Source organism: Chinchilla lanigera, unplaced genomic scaffold (genome assembly GCF_000276665.1).
Source record: "Chinchilla lanigera isolate Chin_1 unplaced genomic scaffold, ChiLan1.0 scaffold00015, whole genome shotgun sequence".
Taxonomy (NCBI): Eukaryota; Metazoa; Chordata; class Mammalia; order Rodentia; family Chinchillidae; genus Chinchilla; species Chinchilla lanigera.
Genome location: NW_004955416.1, coordinates 21,120,319 through 21,139,800, shown reverse-complemented (window position 1 = coordinate 21,139,800; position 19,482 = coordinate 21,120,319). Strand labels below are relative to the sequence as shown.

General features: G+C 37.6%; 1 protein-coding gene across 1 annotated transcript in view; it reads right to left on the bottom strand.

Moving 5' to 3' along the window:
• Chd2 (chromodomain helicase DNA binding protein 2) overlaps positions 1–19,482 on the bottom strand; it is a 124,752-nt gene that overhangs the window by 70,521 nt on the left and 34,749 nt on the right. The window contains exons 9-17 of the mRNA XM_005381599.2: positions 18,929–19,154; positions 18,152–18,252; positions 16,060–16,104; positions 15,734–15,912; positions 14,078–14,202; positions 12,394–12,610; positions 10,111–10,200; positions 9,187–9,377; positions 925–1,113 (exon numbers count right to left, since the gene is read on the bottom strand). Of these exons, the coding sequence (XP_005381656.1) occupies positions 925–1,113; positions 9,187–9,377; positions 10,111–10,200; positions 12,394–12,610; positions 14,078–14,202; positions 15,734–15,912; positions 16,060–16,104; positions 18,152–18,252; positions 18,929–19,154 (1,363 nt within the window). The remainder of the gene's footprint in view (positions 1–924; positions 1,114–9,186; positions 9,378–10,110; positions 10,201–12,393; positions 12,611–14,077; positions 14,203–15,733; positions 15,913–16,059; positions 16,105–18,151; positions 18,253–18,928; positions 19,155–19,482) is intronic.

The following is a 19,482-nucleotide window of genomic DNA, read 5'->3' as shown; positions in this document are numbered from 1 at the left end:
CCCAAAATAAAAACTGTAGAGAATTTTTTTTAGGTGTGATAATAGTATTATTATTATTAGCAAATTAAAGTCCTTATCTTTTGAGATATACACTAAAACATCTATGATATGTACACAGGATAAATTTCAATACAATTGGTGGGAAGTGGGATTCAAGAAAATATATAAACAAATTATGGCCATGAGTCAGTAACTGTCAAAGGCAGATTATGGCTGAGTACATACAGACTATTCTGTTCTTGTACATTTGTGAATGTTTTCAAAATAAAAAAAAAAAAATTAATTAAATGAGGGCTAGATACAGTGGCACACATCAGTGATCCAGCCCAGCTTGATTTTAAAATTGCAAACCTAAACCAATGATATAACCTGCATTTCAACTGTACCGTTGGAATGCCAGAGAGAAACGAACGAATATTCACCCTGCAGCACAGTGAGCACTTCTTTTTCTGAACTTTCACAGGCCCCTGCACCGCCGCCCTTGTTAAGCACCTCCTGCCCCTGGTCTGTCTCTCCTGTCACACAGTAAGGCCCTGGCAGGGACGTGCTCCACTCAGCTTCATACTCACAGGAGCTGAGTGCCAGCCGGGAGCACGGCAGAAGACTAAGCAATGACTGACTGAAAGGCAGAAAAGACACACTCACAAATAAGCAGATGTTTGCTTACTGAGAGGGGCGTTAGCACTAAGAATTAAAAGGGTACTTTAGACCACCTAATAATGAAAATTGTGTGTAAATTCTCATACAAATAAAAAAGAACAATAAAACTCAATCATAAGAACAATAAAACTCATTTTTTCTGACCAGTTACAAACTTCAGTGTTGAGGCTTCACCCCCCAAAAAAAAGATTATTTATGCATTATCTAATGGCTTTACAGCAGTGGTGGCAATTCCCTCTGGTTTCATGACAAGAACAAACTCACTTGTAATACTGTTTCTGAAGGGCCGACATCTCTACCCTGAGGATCTGCTCCACTTTGGCAGGAAGGGACTTCTCAACGTCTTTTTTGACTCTCCGGAGAAGGAAAGGCTCCAGCACCTTGTGAAGACTCTGGTAGCCATTCTCTCTCCCTTTTCCATGGTCTTCTTCGAAGTCTTCCCAGAACTCAAACCTAGGCACAAAACAGGCATAGTGCTGCTGAGTTACACAGAAAAAAATTATTTTTTAAAACTAAATTATCAAAAAAAAAAAACCTAAGTTATCTTTTACAAAGAATTAAATGGGGGAAAAATATGTGCAGAAAAATGACCTTTTTCCCACAAGGAAAGACAAAACTTATCTATCACTAGGCTCTTGAATAAAAGAGGAGGACAAACAGAACAGGGACAATCAACTGAATCAATATCATCAGTCTATACTGGATTACAGCAGGTTTCCAAGTCTCCAACTGAATCCATTTATAAAATATTTCAGTACACCATGCAATTAGTGTAAGGAAAGTTATTCTTATCAAATGTTCTGCAAAAAAATATCATAAATCCCCCCCAGCATACTTATTGAAATAAGGTCTCACTATGTATTGCAGGCTGGCCTTGAACTCACTATGTAGTTCAAGCTGGCCTGAAGCACTCCTCTTGCCTCAGCCTCCAGTGTGCTGGGATTACAGGCACATGCCACCACACCCAGCCCCATAAACTACATCTTAACAATCTCTAATTGCTTGGGGAAATAAAACTTAGGAGTAAAAGAATATTAGTGGCAGTATTATTCAACTGTCTCTGCTCTGTGGTAAAAGTTATATAGTATAACGTCCAACAATACTCTTCACTTCACACACTAAAAAGTTAATATATTATAATGACAGTAAATAAGACTATAACCCAAACAAGAAATTCAGTAAGTGATCCAACTTTTCTAGAACTTGGGGGTATGAATTTAATCAGTGGACTTATAAACATATTACTCATAATATTTCTATCTAAACTCTACAGATTTTCATGTATAAATCTTAATTCAACCACACTCCATTCACTAAAAGATCTATGGTAAAAGTCCAGAACGGGACATTATAAGATTACATTCAAAAATAAAAAATGAGAGAAATTTGAATACATGCAGATTAGGAAATATGGCTTTGTCTTTGCTGCTACAAAGCCAATGAAGCCCTTAACAAAACTGAGTTCTGTGCACAGAGAGAAGCTCTATAGGAGGGACACACTGTTCACTAGCCGAGGAAAGACCAGGAAGCTCTAACTGCACTGGGGTGCTCTAACACCAGTGGCCCTGCTCTGCCGAGCTCTGTCAAGTATGAGGCTGAAAACCTCGCAGGACCACTACTGCCTAGACCTATGCAAGACTCAAAGCATATGCTCTGGCAAAATTAAAAGCCAGTGAATACATGCCAAACCTAATAATGGACAAAAGGCCTCAACAGTCCACTGCCATTTCTCCACTCAAAAATGAGCAAGCACTTCATCAAGTATGGCAAAGTGGATCAGCACCAGCCTTAGGGATGCCTGGTAATGCCTGAAACAAGCATCTTCAAGGAAGTAAATAAATGATACAGACCCAAAATCTTCATAGGGAATATAGTCTGATAAACCTAAGGTAAATATTCTAAGAACATAAAATAAAGGAGGGATTAAAGCAAATAAAAGGATTGAAAGGAAGAACGTGAAGTGAACTGTACCAATAATGGGGATGACACCTCCCACACAAAATGTCTGAAGTGCATCCGACTATTTCTAAATACTCAGAAGGCAATTTCAAGAAGCCCATTTAAGTTACGTAACATAATTATAACCATACTAATTTGAAAAGTCAAATGTATACTTTAGTTACAAGATTTTTTTTTTCCTGGTACCGGGAATCGATCTCATGATGTCGCGCTTGCCAGGCAGGCACTGTGCCACTGAGCTAAATCCCCAGCCCCTAGCTACAAGACTTACTTCCTGCTCGTTTAGGGAACAATTACGTTCACTGCCTACTGTAATACTGAATTAAAGGAGTTAATCTGAGGCACCATTTCTTGAGATACACACACTGACCCACATTTTATGAAATGTCTGTGGCTGTTATCTCTCTAAGAACAGAGATGAATAGTTGTGATAAAGACTCAGCCTCCAACCCCAAAATATTTACTATCACAATCTTTAAGGAAAATGTGCTATCCTCTTCAAAAGATACAAATTTACACGTACAAAAGGTGTAAGGCAGTGTAATGAATGTGCAGTAACATACCATACAAAGAGATGCATTATTTTTACATATATCCCATTATGGACTTCTGTACTTAACAGCTGTCTCACAAAAACAGAAACAGGTTTTTTAATTTTTCAGACCTTAAGAACTTTACAACATTAATGTTACCTCAGTGTTTTAAAAACACAATTTTCAAGAAATAAAGATTTTCTCTAATCAAGAAAATAAACTCCGCATGCCTAACTCTAATGTATGATTCAATAAATGATTCGACTGACCATGAAGAAAACTTTGGAGGACACTATTTGAATAATCATATCTAAGAGAGAAAGTAATTCAAAACCCCTCTACAATTATGAAAGCAGAATCTGTAATTTTCCTCTAAAATGCTGGGTGGAATGTGACATCTGCTCAACAGCAGACAAAAACTATGAGCCAAAATGCCTACCATCCACCTCTGCAGCCAGTATACTCCTCATCCTATCTCTACACAAGCAAACATGTATGTTCCCACTACATCCTGTGAGCAACTTTGGGCTAAGAGAAGACAGGGGAAGAAGGGATGCAGGAGGGGCCCTTCTCCCAGAAACACACGAAGTAAGGAGAGAGGGAAAGCGAGAAGGCAGGGTGCTTAATCCACTTCTCGTCACAGCTACAGGGAGGACAGCACAGTCAAGTTTCTCTACCCACCTTCTGAAGTCTTCAACTATCCTTCACAAGTAATGGTAAAAACAGAATAGCCACAGACAAAGAAATCAACCCGCTGCTAGTAGATCTGCCCTACAAGAAATACTAAAGGAAACTCTTTGGGCTAAAAGAAAGTGACACTCAATGGCAGTCTAAATCCACAGGAAGAAACGAAGATCATTGGAAATAACAGAAGACAGCATAAACATGTTGTTCAATTTTCTAAGATTCCTTAAAAGACAAGCCCCTATAAAACAATTAAATCAATGTATTGTGAGATTTATAAAATACAGAGAGAGGTAAAAATGGAATTACAGCAGAACTAAGTTGTATTTTGCCAGAATTGAGACATTACTAACATGAAAAAGACTATGGTAAGTTCAGAGGCATAATCTCTAGAGAAAACAGTATGAAAATAATTCTAAAATAATGAAACTATTAATGAACAGAAAAATCAAAGGGCACACAAAAAATATTTGCCAAAACAAAAGAAGGCAGTAAGAAGAAATAGGTTAGGGGGTTTCATATACCTATAATCCCAGCACTACAGAGGCTAAGGCAGAACAAACAGGAGTTCAAGGCCACCCTAGACTACAAAGTCTGTCTTAGTCTTTTTTTTTTTTGGTTGTTTTGAGACAGGGTCTCGCTATGCAGTTCAGGCAGGCCTTGAGCTCACTTTGTAGCCCAGGATGGCCTCAAACTCACAACGATCCTCCTGCCTCAGCCTCTCGAGTGCTGGGATTACAGGCGTGCGCCACCACGCCTGGCCAAAGTCTGTATTAGAAAGGAAAAAAAAAAAAAACAAAAAAAACCTAGTAGTAGGAACAAAAAAGATGTAAGACATAAAGGAAACAAACAGCAAAATGGGAGAAACTGATCTAACCATATCATTAGTTATATTAAAGATAAATAGATTAAATACTCCCATCAAAAGGCACAAACTGATGGTCTGTATAAAAAAGGCACATCCAATGACATTTAAACCCAAAGAAAGAAATAGGTTGAAAAGAAAATGATGGGAAACAGTGTACTATGCAAGCAGTAGTAACAGGCAGTAACCATGACAGATGAAGAGCTATAATAAAAATAAGCTGTAATAATAAAGGAGTAAAAATTTACTAGAAGGTAAGATATTTCATAATGATAAAAAGGTCAATACACCATGAGCATATAACAGTTGTAGAACCCAAAATACATGAAGGAAAAACTGAAACAATCAACAATTACATTTAAAAATTAAAATATTTCACTTTCAATACTTGGTAGAACTAGATAAGAAGCAAAAAAAAAAAAAGACATGAATAACAAAGCTGAGTTAAGGACATTTACAAAACACTGTATGCAACAAAATACACATTATGCAAGTGCACGCTTAACGTTCTCCAAATAAAAAACATAGCAGGATATGTAGTAAGCCAAAAAAACTCACTTAAAGTAAGTATTCTAAGACAAAATTGAAATAGTATTCTATTACAAAACATTTGGAAGATCCCCAAATACATAGCAATTAAATAACACACATGTAAAAAACCCATGCATTCAGGGAGAAACACAAGAGAAATTAGAAAATAGATGAAACTGAATGAAAACTAAGATATTGGGGCTGGGGATTTAGCTCAGCACCACAGTGCCTGCCTGGCAAGCGCAAGGTCATGAGTTCGATTCCTGACACTGGAAGAAAAACAAAAACAAACAAAAAAAGAAAACTAAGATATCAACATCTGTAGGATGCAGCTAAAGGAGTGTGTAAGGATAGTACACTTACACATTTAAATACCTAGTTTAGAGAAAAGCTCTTATATCAATAATCAAGCTGCATCTTAAGGAAAAAAGAAAATGCAATGAGAAGGATCCAAGGAAGAAAATAATAGATGAGAACAGAAATAAAGGAAATAAGAAATTAAACAGATTTAAACCAAGATTGGTTCTTTGAAAATACCAATAAAATTTATAAAACTTCAACTAGAATTTACCAAGAAAAAGAAATTACAAAAATACCAAAACCAAAAAGAATTTGACCACTACTGATCCTTTGAAAGTTAAAAAGATTAGAAGGGAATACAGTGTAAACAGTCAGAAAGTTAGAGGCAATGGGCAAACTCCATGAAAGACGTAAGTTAACAAGACTGAGTGGAAAACACATAAAAAATTTGAATAACCTATAACTTGAAGTAGGTCATTAAAAAATTTCCCCACAAAAAAAAACTGAAGGTTCAAATGACTATACTTGTGAATTCAAACAAATATTTAACAAAAAAAAATCCACCAAACTTAGAACACTTTCAGACAACAAAGGCACATTTTCCAGTCCATTCTATGACCCTGATAAAACCACAGGATCTTTTCCTATTATCTATTCATATTCATACCCACTTTTTCTCACACACACAGAAATACACACAGAGAGACATCCTCCCACTAAAAACCCTCGAAAACACAGAAGTGTAAGTATTTTCCAACATGTTCATTGAACCCTGGAATACATAAAATAGACTGAACATCATGAACAAATTACATTTATGCTACACATGAAAGTCTGGTGGACCATCTAACCAACAACTAATATACCTTCTATCATATAGGTAAAATAAAGGACATTTGTTATCACAACAGACTCAAAAAAGAATCTACAAAAACCAATGCCCATCAGGTGTGGTGGTGCACGCCTGTGGTCCCAGCACTCAGGAGGTTGAGGCAGGAAGATTGTTGCAAGTTTGAGACCAGCCTAGGTTACAAAGTGAGCTCACGGCCAGTCTGAACTGCATAGTGAGACCCTGTCTCAAAACAGACAAAAAAAAAAAAAAAAACCAATGCCCATTCATTATTAAAGCTCTCAAAAATTAAAATAGAAGAAAACATGATAAAAGGTATCTAAAAAACTCCGTACTAGTGGTGCATGATGGTACATCCCTCTAATCTCAGCAGCCTGGAGGCAAAGGCAGGAGGATTACAAGTTCCAGTCCAGCCTGGCTATACAGTGAGACCCTGTCTCAAAAAAACAAAACAAAACAATCTATACTAAACATCCTGTTTCCACCAATTCTACCCAGCATGGAGGTTTAGCCAATACAATAAACCAAGGAAAGTTGGTCTGCAGGTTGTGGGTTAGTTATCGATCAATAACCCAAGAAAGTATTAAAAAGTAACCAGAGTGAAAAGCAATAGCAGGCTGTACTGTACATGCACAAAATATGATGATATATAGAAAATATTAAAACACATGAAAAAGTGAAAACAAAATATTTATGAAGTCTGCAAAATACAAGATTAACATACAAAACTGAAGCTCCGTATCAGTAGTGGCGAACCTATGGTACACATGCTGCAGCTGGCTATTTGTTATCATTAGAAGCTCTAAAAGGTTCACCATTACTATGCTATACTCTAGAATAATATGAAATTATATTAAGGAAACAATTTCACCTAAAATATAATCAGAATTAAAAACAGTAGAAATAAATTTTTACAAAATGCAAAACACACTAAAAACTACTAAACACTATTTCAAAAAAAGTATAGAAGACCTAAATACATGGAGAAATTTTTCAATAATTGTGGATTAGAAGGCTAAATATTATTAATTACTAATTCTCCTTTAATTGATATATAATTCAACACAATGTCTATCAAAATTACAGGTTTTTCTTTCCCCCAAAAAGGATACAGAAGTCTAAAAAGTAATCCCAAAAAATGTATAGAAATGTAAAGCTTTTTGAAAAAGAGTAAAACCAAAATTTATCCTTCTCCATTTTAAAAAATAGAATAAAACTAAATTTAATCAAGATAGTATGATAATGGCATAAAGACAAAAATATGCATTAATGAGACAAAAACTGCCTAGAAACGTCATTAAATGTATGGCTACCAGGCGTGGCAGCATATGCACATAATCCCAACATTCAAGAGGCTGAAGCAGGAGGATTGCTATGAGTTCAAGGCCAGTCCAAACTACACAGTAAGACCTTATCTAAAAAAATAATAATAATAATAAAACAAATTTATGGCTATACTTCATAATCAATAAAAATCAAGGCAACTCAACAGGTAAAATATATTCAACAACTGATGGGAGAAGAAATTCCCCAAAGCCCTCTGCAACAGCAAAAACAGAACAGAGCCCTGGTGTAAGAGCTACAACTTCTACAAATAAAAATGTCTTTGTGACCTTGGCTTAGGCAAATCTATCTTAGATATTGTCCAAAGCACAATAAAAAGAAATTGATAAATTATACTTCATCAAAGTTAAAAACTTGCTCTTCAAAAGACAGATTAAGAAAATGAAAATAAAAAAGGGCCAGGGATATAGCTCAGTGGCCCAGTGCCTGCCTGGCAAGTGTGAGGTCCTGAGTTCAATTCCTGATTAAAAAAAAAAAGAAGAAAATGAAAAAAACATGCCAAAGAGCAGGACAAGTTGCTAACCATATACTGAAAATGCATGTCTACCTGGAAAACTTTATTTTAAAAAAAATACACTCCTCAATTCATAATAAAAAATCCAATTTTTGAAACAGCAAAGATTTGAATAGACACTTTACTAATCATACATTAATAGCTACTGAAATGAAAGTATATTCAACATCATTGGCCATTACTGAAATCCAAGTCACAAGACAGAGAAGAGTAACGCCTGGCACGTAAGAGACAGGAAGACAGCAGATATCTAAAGCATAATGAGTAATGGAACATGTGGTCCAAGTTGAAGTCTTGCCAAGGGGTCAGACTGAGCAGGGTCTGCCCAATTGGTAAATTTAGATTTTACTTTAAGTGGCAGAACAACCCTCCCCTTCCCATAGAGATTAAACCCTCTAGTTTTGCTCAGAGAAGGAAGGAGCTGTGGGGGACAAAAAAACACAGATTTCAACCTAGGTATCATATAATTCTAAGTTTTATGAAATGGGAGTATTATCTCCTCTATAAAAATCCTTCTAAAAGGCATTCCATAGTTTAATTTGAATAGGACCAAAGAAGCTGATGCTGCTGTTTTCCAAAACATGTATCTAAAGATTTGTAAATGATTATCAAATTATATAACTCACTTCATCTCAATTATATTGATTACCCTGTAACAAGAGTAAAAATGATGCTTCCTACCTAACAATTATTTCCTAAATGTCTTTAATAATCAAAATTTTGGTAGATAATATGCTTTCCTCCTCAATAAGCTCATTTCTGTGTCTTTTACTATTTATTATGAATGACTTTATTCTACTATTTCTTCCTCAATTTATTGTTTTCTTTCCCCAAACCAGTCCATCTGTTTTCCCTGAGGTCTACTTAGAACATTAAAAAAAAAAAAAAAATTCACTGGCATTTCAGACATTCTAGCATCTTTTGAAATACACAGGAAGGAGCTTACTTCTCCGGCATAATAAAGTGCAGCAAGGACCAGAGCTCCTTGAGGGAATTCTGAAGAGGGGTGCCCGTAATCAGGAGCCTATGGTTGGACTTGAAATCAATCAGAGTTTTATACAATAAAGAGTCATCATTCTTCAACCGATGGGCTTCATCCACTCCCAGAAAGGCCCAGTTAATACTGCCCAGCACAGTCTAAAGTGAAAACAAAACAGAACGAGCCACCAGGTCAGAAGGAACCCAAAGTGCTTTCAAGAGTTAATTATCTTTGCACAAATACCATCACAGAGGTATAAAGAGGCATATTTATTCTTTACTGAATTAACATACTTATTAGGTTTCTTCTGTTTATTCCAGATTAGCATCTACACAAAGGAGCTGGTCTCTTAAACCAGCTATTATTGCATGCCCCTGCCCTGAAAAACACAAACATTGGTAAGCTGAGCAAAAAAAAAAAAAAAAAAAAAGGGCCTTTAAATTTTTTTTGTCTGTACCCTGAGGCACAAAAGAGCCACCAAATTACACTTGTTTGCACTTATTATCACCAGATAAACTTAGAAACGGTGTGCTTAAAGAGCTTAATTTTTCCTTGAGACCATGCACATCAACCGGCATACAGTAAGGCTTCAACAATGACAGAATGGTGAACACCCAAGAGGGCATGCAAGCCCAGTTCCCAGTGATGATCATCCCAGATGGTTACTTGCCTCCACCCTGATTCAACTGGTCAAGGCAATCTAAGTTCCTTTCCAGTTGTAAAGCTTTGTTTTTGAGTTCTAGCCTCCACATTCCTTGAGGAATCTGTTTGTTCATGTGCTTTTTTTAAACAAAGTAAGAAAAATAACATGGCAAGTGGAAGGCACAACCCTCACTATTTGAAAAAGTCACAGTGGACATGATTTGGTCTTTTATTTAATGAACTACACACCTTGTCTTTTAAAAGAATCTCGTATGTTGTTATAAGTGCATTGAACTTCAGCCTTTTGGTTTGGGAATGAATCCACTCGTACTCCCGTATCTGTAAGAGAAAATGTAATTAAGACGTAATTCCTACTTCTGTCTGCTCATATCATACAAGTCTTGTGATAGATGCAATAGAAACATACCAAATAAAAAATAAATCTGATTAGAATTTAATGAATAGTTTACACATTCTGAAATGGCTTGTAGCAAAAGTATATAGGAAGAGCTAAAATATAGTTCAATAAGTAATAAAAACATCACTGTCAGAATTCAAACAAACTGACCCAAAGACACATTTGACCAAGAAAGTGCATTTATCAATCAACTAATCCCTGGTGACTTGAACTAAAAAGGGTCTCCCAAATCCCTAAAATTTTCTTTTTTTTTTTTTTTTTTTTTTGGTTTTTTTCCGGTACCGGGAACCGAACTCACGACCTTGCACTTGCCAGGCAGGCGCTTTGCCGCTGAGCTAAATCCCCAGCCCCCCTAAAATTTTCTTAAGAAAGCAAAACAAGTCCTAACCTCAGACTGGGTGTGAAATTTCAAAACAGAGATGTGCTCACCAAGAAAAAAGGAAAACGGACTTATAGGATAAAAATATAATTAAAAATGTCATTGTAAAGGAATATAAAACTAACACAGCCACACTTAAGTATACCCAGAAAATAAGCAAGGAAAATAGTTCATCAGAGCTCAAGTGCTCACTTTGGCAGTACATATACCAAAACTCAGAGATAAGACAGTGCCTGCAAGAAGCAACCAAGTAAGACCAAAGCAAAGGAGTACTGGGGACCACAAGAAACTGTCTCTGACTCAACAATTTTTCAACTGATTTTCTTCGTTTGCCTTCTGCTTTGGACGCTGTTTTGCATATCTAGAAATCAATCTCTCTCTGAACAAAGGGCTCACTACATAGCTCAAGCTGGCCTTGAACTCAAATCTTCCTACCTCGAGCCTCCAGAGTGCTAGGATTATGGGCTTTTCCCCCTTCTTTTAATGACTAATAAATAAACAAAGCTAACTACTATTATTCCTAGAAATGCATAACTAGGGTAATGAAAAGGGCTAGAGTTCTGTAGATTTTTATTGCTGTTGAGGTAATAGTCTTGCTTTGTAATCTAGGCTGACCTTAAACTCACTGTGTGGCCCAACCTGGACTAACACCTGTGGTGATCCTCATGCCTCAGCCACTCAAATTCTGGGGTTAGAAGCATGTGCTACCACACTTGGAACTGAATTAATTTTAATGAATAGTTTTAATAAAAATAAATTTGAAAGCATGAGGAAATATATTTTTTAGCATATACCAAAAATGTCTGAGGATTTCTGATGACTTGCACTTACTATAAAGCTATCTCCCAGGAAAACTTCTACATACGCTGGTAAAAAACCAAAGCTCTGGATCACATACACCTATGTTCTCCAACTCCAGTTTTATCCTAGCTACCCTGGTTTGGGAAGATTACAATCAACCTTAAAAGCCTGGGGATGTAGTTCGGTGTTAGAGCACATGCCTAATATGTACAAGGGCCTGCTCAATCTCTAATATTGCAAACAAAACGAGTCTAACATCAACTTTGAAGACTGTCATGAAGGTTATAGGCAACATACATAAAAGTACTCAACAGAAAGGCTTGGTACATTGTGGACACTTTTTTAAAAAGTCAGTCATTACTCAAAAGAGGATTTGCTAAACAAATATAGAGTTATAGCATGTACACTAAATTCAAGGTATCTACTATGAAAGTTCGGTAACAGACAAATAATTCTCATTTTTGTAGCCTTCGAAAGGTACTACTTTCCTTTGTTTTTATTTCCTTCTTGTAAGCTAAGCTACTTCACTTCAAGAAACTAGGCAACAAACTCTAAGAACTCAAATTATTTTCAGTAATCTCTCTGTGTTTAAGTAGCAACAGTATTAACTTTCCACAAGGTATTAACTCCATTTTATAATCTTTACACAAAGTAGTCTTAGGAGCACTAACAGGAGTGAGGAAAAACAGTTCTGCAATCTAGTGAAGCAAGAATCCCACTCATCTACTGCTGTTCCTTTTCTTTAAATAGTAATCATATTTTGAAAGAATAGCTGATACATTTTTATTACATATAAAACTCCTACTTTGGGGGACACAGAATAATGTCAGAATAGTTTTACTAGAGACTTTACTGATAATTCTACAAAAGACTTTAGATCAATTTCCAAAACATTTATAACATAGATTCTATCCCAAGTTTTTTGTTTACACACCGTATTTCTGCTCATCAGGTCACCTATGTAAACCACTACGTTTATTTCTGGTGCCCAGATTTCAAACTCCCTCTGCCATGAGGTGAGGGTGGATAAAGGGACGACTATAAGAAAAGGTCCATACAGCTGGTGTTGGTGGAACAGGTAGGAGAGGAATGATATGGTCTGGATGGTCTTTCCTAGGCCCATTTCATCAGCAAGGATTACACTGTTACTTCTGCAGAAAAAGTCAAAACAAAACAATCATTAGCTCATCAAAAATGAGTACATGCATAAACTGTACTACCATCAATGCTCTACAATGAATGACAGCACAGAACAGCATGAGTATGAATCTCAAACACATGTATCCTTCTCTGCAGTTATTTAAGTCTTCCACATAAGGAAGTAACTAGAAGTCACATATAGTGGATGACAAGAGATCTGTAAGTAAACACCAGATTCAGATCACTGTAACAGCCCGACCAGACTATGTTCTTCACTCTGCGTATAGGGCTCTAAATTATATTTTCTCCCCCAGGATCACCCCTCTAACAGAAGGCAAGTCTTATTATAGCTGTGTACAGCGTGTAACCTTGGGTCCCACCAGAAAACATGAGTAGACTGGTTATCATGGCTGCTGCTGAATCCTACAGCCTGCCAGTCATGGGCTTTGTTCAAGTTATCCATCCCATGCTACTGCAGCCACAAGGTCCCTTAAAGCTACCTCCACTATTCCCTGGACCCGCCGCGGTACACAGAGCTTCGTACTAAATATACCAGTCTACAAGAGACAGATTGCACATCAGATTTCTAGAACCTCACCCTAGACCTATGGAATGGAAGTATTTGGTATAGAGCACAGGAGTCTTTATTTTTAACAAGCACCTTTGAAGACTCAAAAGCAGATAGTCCTTTGACTATAGTTTCTGAAACACTACTCTAAAAAAATTAGCTCGATCTCAAGAGGATATTAATAGAAAAAGAAAATGTCCAACATACGAAATAAAAAAAAAAACTGAAAAAAATAGATACAGGGAAGTATGTTTAGAGAATAAAAAGTAGCCAACCTGGTAGGAAGATGGGGATGGATCTGGTATGACATAAGATTGCAAACATGATTAAAAGTTTCTTTAAAATAGGGCCACTGAGCCAGGCGTGGTGGCACATGCCTGTAATCCCAGCACCCTAGAGGCTGAGGCAGGAGGATCACTGTGAGTTTGAGACCAGCCTGGGCTACAAAGTGAGCTCAAGGTCAGGCTGAACTGCATAGCAAGACCCTTCCTCAAAAAGACCAAAAAAAAAAAAAAAAATACAGCCACTGAGAATAAATAAGTGGTGTTGGTGATTTGCACATGTATAATATATACTTAGTGAGCCAAAGAAGCCTAAAAGTAATACATAGGTTAAAGGCAACTTAACTGGCAAGAAAAATAAGACATTTAATTCATCAAGGAAGAACACCACATTGTATTCCACAGAATAAGCAGTTTTACAGGAAAAGTACAGAAAAGAACAAAGTGCCTGAAGGGAGAATGAGGATACTTCCAGAACTCTCAAACGCACCCAAGTTTCTATACATTTTACATACAGCGTATTTCTTGTTAAATTCTCAAGGCCCCTGAGGGTGCCCAGCACTCTGTAATCAGAGTGACCACACAGAAGCCTAATAGTAAAGAAAACGTCAAACACATTTTCGACCTACTTGCACCAAGAATGAGCAAGCCAGTTGAGACCTTCTAGCTGATAATCGCGGAGCTCCAGATTTTCCCCTCCTAAATATGCGGGCTGTTTTTTTAAAGCTACAAATCGTGGTCTCTGCTTCAGGGCCTGAAAGACAAAAGTTAATAAAGCCCAGGTAACCAAAACTTCTCTCTGTTCCTAAATTAAAATCCTACCACAATTTATACACTCCATACCAAACCACAGAAACTTTAAATTGCACAGATGAATCGCCACCCCCACTGTGCTCCCCTTTTCTGGTACTCTATTCCTAGAGCTCATACTGAAGTAGAATGTTTTAGTAACCTTGCTCCTTTCCTGAAAGAAGGTTGTGAACAACATGAAAGGGCCCTTGATTTTTGCATCATCCTTACAATACAGCAGCAGTCATCTTTATGCTGTCTTATTCTAAAAAGTACACAACAGGTACAGCAGGGCAGTACATGCCTGTAATCAGAGAACCTCGGAGTCTAAGGCAGGATGACCAAGAATTTAAAAGTATTTAAGCAATAAAGTCTCAAAAAAAATCCCAAAAATCTGTAGGAAAGTCTGTCATACCCTAAATGCAGTTAATGCAGCTAAGTAGGTAACCCTATGATCCTATAATTACAATAGGACTCATGAACTCTTAGATGCAGTCGCCCACATTAAGGCCCCCAAATATGTGAATTTGATTTTTCGGAAGGAAAAGTATAATGTGAATTTATAAGAGAAATGTATTCAGGAACAATCCATTACAAAGTTATTTGGCCACATAAGCCTTTTTCAGGGACCATTTCTCTGAAGACAAATACTCTTATCATGAGAAATACGAGCCCAACAGAGTATCCGCTAAGGTCTGGAGGGTTACAGCTCTCCTACGTAAGAAAAGCTGGCAGTGAATAAAAACTAACTTCTCACACACATCCCAAACACCAAAGATCTACCCACTCCTGCCAAACCTGCCCCAAATCTTTAAACAGTACCCTAATATACCTAATTCTATGAATTACAAAATCAGTGAAGTCAGAAAAGCCATTGTTCTGGCTTGTGTCTCCATGCTCCCCATGCTACAAAGCCTCAAGCAGTCACAGATGAGACTTTTGGAGGTGGCTGGATCTAAAGTGTGTGATGCTGGGATTAAGGGTGTGTGGTTGCTAAATTAGTACACTGAGTGGTTTGGCATAGTTCTGGAAAGGACTAAGGGTACCCCACTAAGGCTGTGAGTGCCTAAGGGTAAGCAGCCTGGATAAAATATAAGGGGCAGAAAGAGGGCTAGTGTCACTGCTTGTCACTTGCTGCTTACTGCCTTCTGCCTGCCATAAATAGTTTCTCCTCTGTGATGTCCACCTGCCACCAGACCCTGCCTTGAAGAAAGCCAACTATGGACTGAAACCTCTACAAACTGAGCCAAATAAACCAACTTTGGGCATCAGGTAGTTTGACTCAGCAACAAGGAAAGTAACTAAGACAGCCATCTTGCAACTCATCCTCTCCTTTCAGTATAATTATTTTTCTTTAAGGTCACATTTAAATCTTCTTTCACTTCAAAATAGAAATAATCATTTTATTCTTGTAATATTTTCTCATCTCAATAGCTCTGTGACTAATCCTTTGTACATCCTTTCCCTGAAAAACCAAAAGCCAACAATCACTATACCTTGCATTCTCTTGTTGGTATAGTTTTTGAATTGTTTCGACTGTGGAAGCTGTCGATACAGTTGTGGAATTTTTTTCCAATCAGAGCTTCATCTTCCCAGCTACACTCTGAATAGGGCAGTCCCATCCATTTGCATAGATATTCAGGTTCATTTGAAGGTGCTGGCTTCCGGCTGTGAGCTGTATCGTATCACATGTAAAAGTCACAGATCAACAACTGTTAAAGGCATAACCAATAAAATACTAGGCGACAAAAACTGTAAGCAATTTGTAAAGAAAGAAGTACTATTATGTGCTAAGCATTTATAAACAATATCTCTTACTCACCTGGAAAATCTGTTTGGCCCAACGTAGATTTGCTTGTCTTTACCGCTAGACAAATGCAAAGAAGACAAAAAAAATTACAGCCATATCCAGTTGTGAATTTTTTTTTTTGGTAGTGGGAATTGAACTCAGGACCTTGCACTTGCCAGGCAGGTGCTTGTGCTACTGTATATCACCAGCCCCTACAACAATATCAAGAAAAACTGAGCAAAAAGTTTTATGAATAAAAATACAAATATAATTTACTACAAAGGAAGGGACAAGAGAAAAAAAATAAAAAGACAGGAAGAACAAATTAATTTACTCTATCAGATCTTAAAAAAAAAATACCTTGTAGCCAAGCCTGTGCCATATACCTGCAACCCCAACACTGTGAGAGGCTGAGGCAAGATTTCCAAGTTCAACAGTAGCCTGGGAAAGTTAATAAAACCAAGTCTCAAATAAAAAAATACAAAACCTGCTGAGGCTGAAGGCCCTGGGTTCAACTACCAGTACTGCCCCCCCGAAAAAAGAGAAAAAGAAAATATACAGTACAGATAAAAAATAAAAATTGTTTACATAAGCAGCAAGTCTTGGAGTCCAGAAATTAAGTAAGAATAAAAAGCGTTAGGGATATGGAGCTCAGCACTCCCTGGGTTCAATCCTTCTCTTTGCATAAGGCTGTGATTTGCAGGGTGATGGTGGGCTTTGCCAACTGCCCAGTGCTCAGGGATGATGGTATGATACATCAAAAATGTCAAAAAGGAGTTTTTTTGGAGCAAGTGTGGTACATGCCTACAACCCCAGCATTCTCGAAAGTTAAGACAGGTGGACTTGAAAGTTCAAATCAAGTATGGTCAACTTAGCAAGATCTCAAAATTTTTTTAAAAAAAGGTCTAAGAACATAGCTCAGTGTAAAAGCCCTGGGTTCAATCCCCACTACCACCACAAAGAACTTTAAGTCTTATTCTCAGCTGGGCATGCTAGTACTATATATGGTTGTACTCAGGTCAGCTAAAGCAGCAAGATTTTGAGGTTGAAGATACCTAGGCTACTACACAGTAAGTTTAAGGCCATCCTGGACTGTGTAATGAAACCCTACCTCAAAGAACTTCTCACTCACCCCCACTCAGGCTATCACCCTCATTTCTCTGTTCCCTTTCAAAATAAAATTCCTGCCAGGCGTGGCAGCACACACCTGTAATCCCAGCACTCGGGAGGCTGAGGCAGGAGGATCACTGCAAGTTTGAGACCAGCCTGGGCTACAAAGTGAGCTCAAGGCCAGCCTGAACTGCATAGCAAGACCCTGTCTCAAAAAAGACAATCAATCAATCAATAAATAAAATTCCTCCAATGACTCACTTGGTGGCCCCTTCACTAACTCTTGAGCACACCCTAATTAGAGCTGCACTAGGTCCATTTCACTAGGCCATACCAATCATCCCAACTAACAGCACTCCCTCCACTGCAGCAGCGGAACTCACTGGCTTCCAGCCAGGCAGTCTCCCTTAGCACGCCTCTTGTCACCAGATGATCCTTCCCCACCTCCTTCAACAACTTCTTTCAAACTCACACACACGGGGGTGCTCCCTCTCAGACTTCATCTTCTCACCATGTATATTTTATTTTGGATGACCTCATTAAATCGCAGGCTTTCAACACTACCTACCCACCCCCAAAGAGTCAACTTTAAACCTCTAACCCAGACTAAAAGTTCTAAACTCCAATTAACCTATATTCTAGTCTTCCAAATACTCTCCCCTTAGATGACTAAAGTCAATAAAGCCTTTAAATATCAATCTAAGCTCTTGAGTTCCATGCCCCAAATCAGATCCTTCCTTCATCTTTCCATTTTATTAAACGGCACCTCTACTGTTATATATCTTTCTATCTCCAAGCCAATAGTCTTGCCATCATTTTTGACCCCCTTTTTGTTATCCCCCACACCCAAATTTTTAAGCAAATCTTCCTAGATTTTTCTTCAAAATACATCTATCCATCTGTTTAATCTCAAAATGTAGACCTCCAAATGCATTCCTTACTTTCTATTCGCCTAACAGCAAAATTGTTTATTCTTTGGGCTTAAACATGGCTATCTCAGTTTCCATGTACTTACCTATTACTCTTTCTACTATCTGATACTGTTTATTCAACTCTGAGGCCAGCTCCTGTTGGCAATTGAAATACTCTACATCTTCAGGAGAAACTTTTCCTAACCTTGACAGAAGACAAAGGAAAAAGTATATACCAATTAGATTTTGGAGATCTACATACCCATATTAGAGAAAAAACCCAAGGCAGGAAAGGAAACTTATTTACTTCCATCTGTCCCTTTAGTAGTCTTTTTAATTCAGCCTGAGTACTTTTTTTAAAAAAACCTTAACACACTTGACAGGTTTTACCTGTCAACTCCTAAAACCAAGATTAGTTTTAAGTTTACATAACCCAGAGTTGTAGAATGATCAACTCTTCACACCTAAACCATGCCAGGCTTCCCACAGAAGAATAACAAGGTGCTTTAGAGAACAGGTTCCAGACTCAAGGTGCCAAAATTCAAGTCCTGGGTTTCTTCCTGCGTTTCTCTGCGCCTCGCTCTTCCCATACACAACACAGGGTAACATTACACCTCTTACACCTTTGCTGTGAGGGCTGAACAGATGATGTGTGAACAGTGTTCACTGAGCTACATAATAATTCTAAAAACTTAGCAGCCATACAAAAATATAATGTCTTCTATTCATAATTTTATAAAACAGAATTACACAAGGCTGCATGTCCAGATGATCAAGGAAAAATCTAAGATCTTAAGTAGCTGTATTCTCCATGCATTATTTTAGAACTTTCTCTTCTCTCAAGCTAACCAGATCTCTTTAACACATGATGGAATATATACCATTGTTTGATTTCATCCTCTTTCTTTTTGAAGTTCTCTAGCTTTTTGAGGCCCTTCACTTTCTGCTGCTGTAAGGACTCTTCACTCTCCCATGTGCTGTGGATGTGAGACCACCCCTTCCACTTGACGAGGTACTGGGTTTCACCTTCACCCTTCCCAGGGTCAAAGTCACCACTCGGGTCTCCATTAGCTTCAACAGCATACACTGTAGTAGAAGCTCCAGTGGCTGCAGAAGAATTCAGTAAGCTTTCAAGAGCAGATATAAAACCAGACAGTGAAAAGCTTCCCAAAGAAGCAGTTTTGTAAAGAGTCTTTTTGGATGAACCACCAAATACTGTGACTTGAAACAAGCACAAACTCACAACACAGTATGAACTCAGGAATTTCAAGTATTTTCAAAACCCAATTTTAACACTGTACAAAATTTGCAGGTAAAAATAAAAAAATCCTCCGTCAAAACATAATAAAAATAGAGCAGCAACATCATATATTCTGATCTCTAATTACTCAGCAACCAAATCCCTCTTTGGAGGTACTGCTGGAGAACAGAAAAT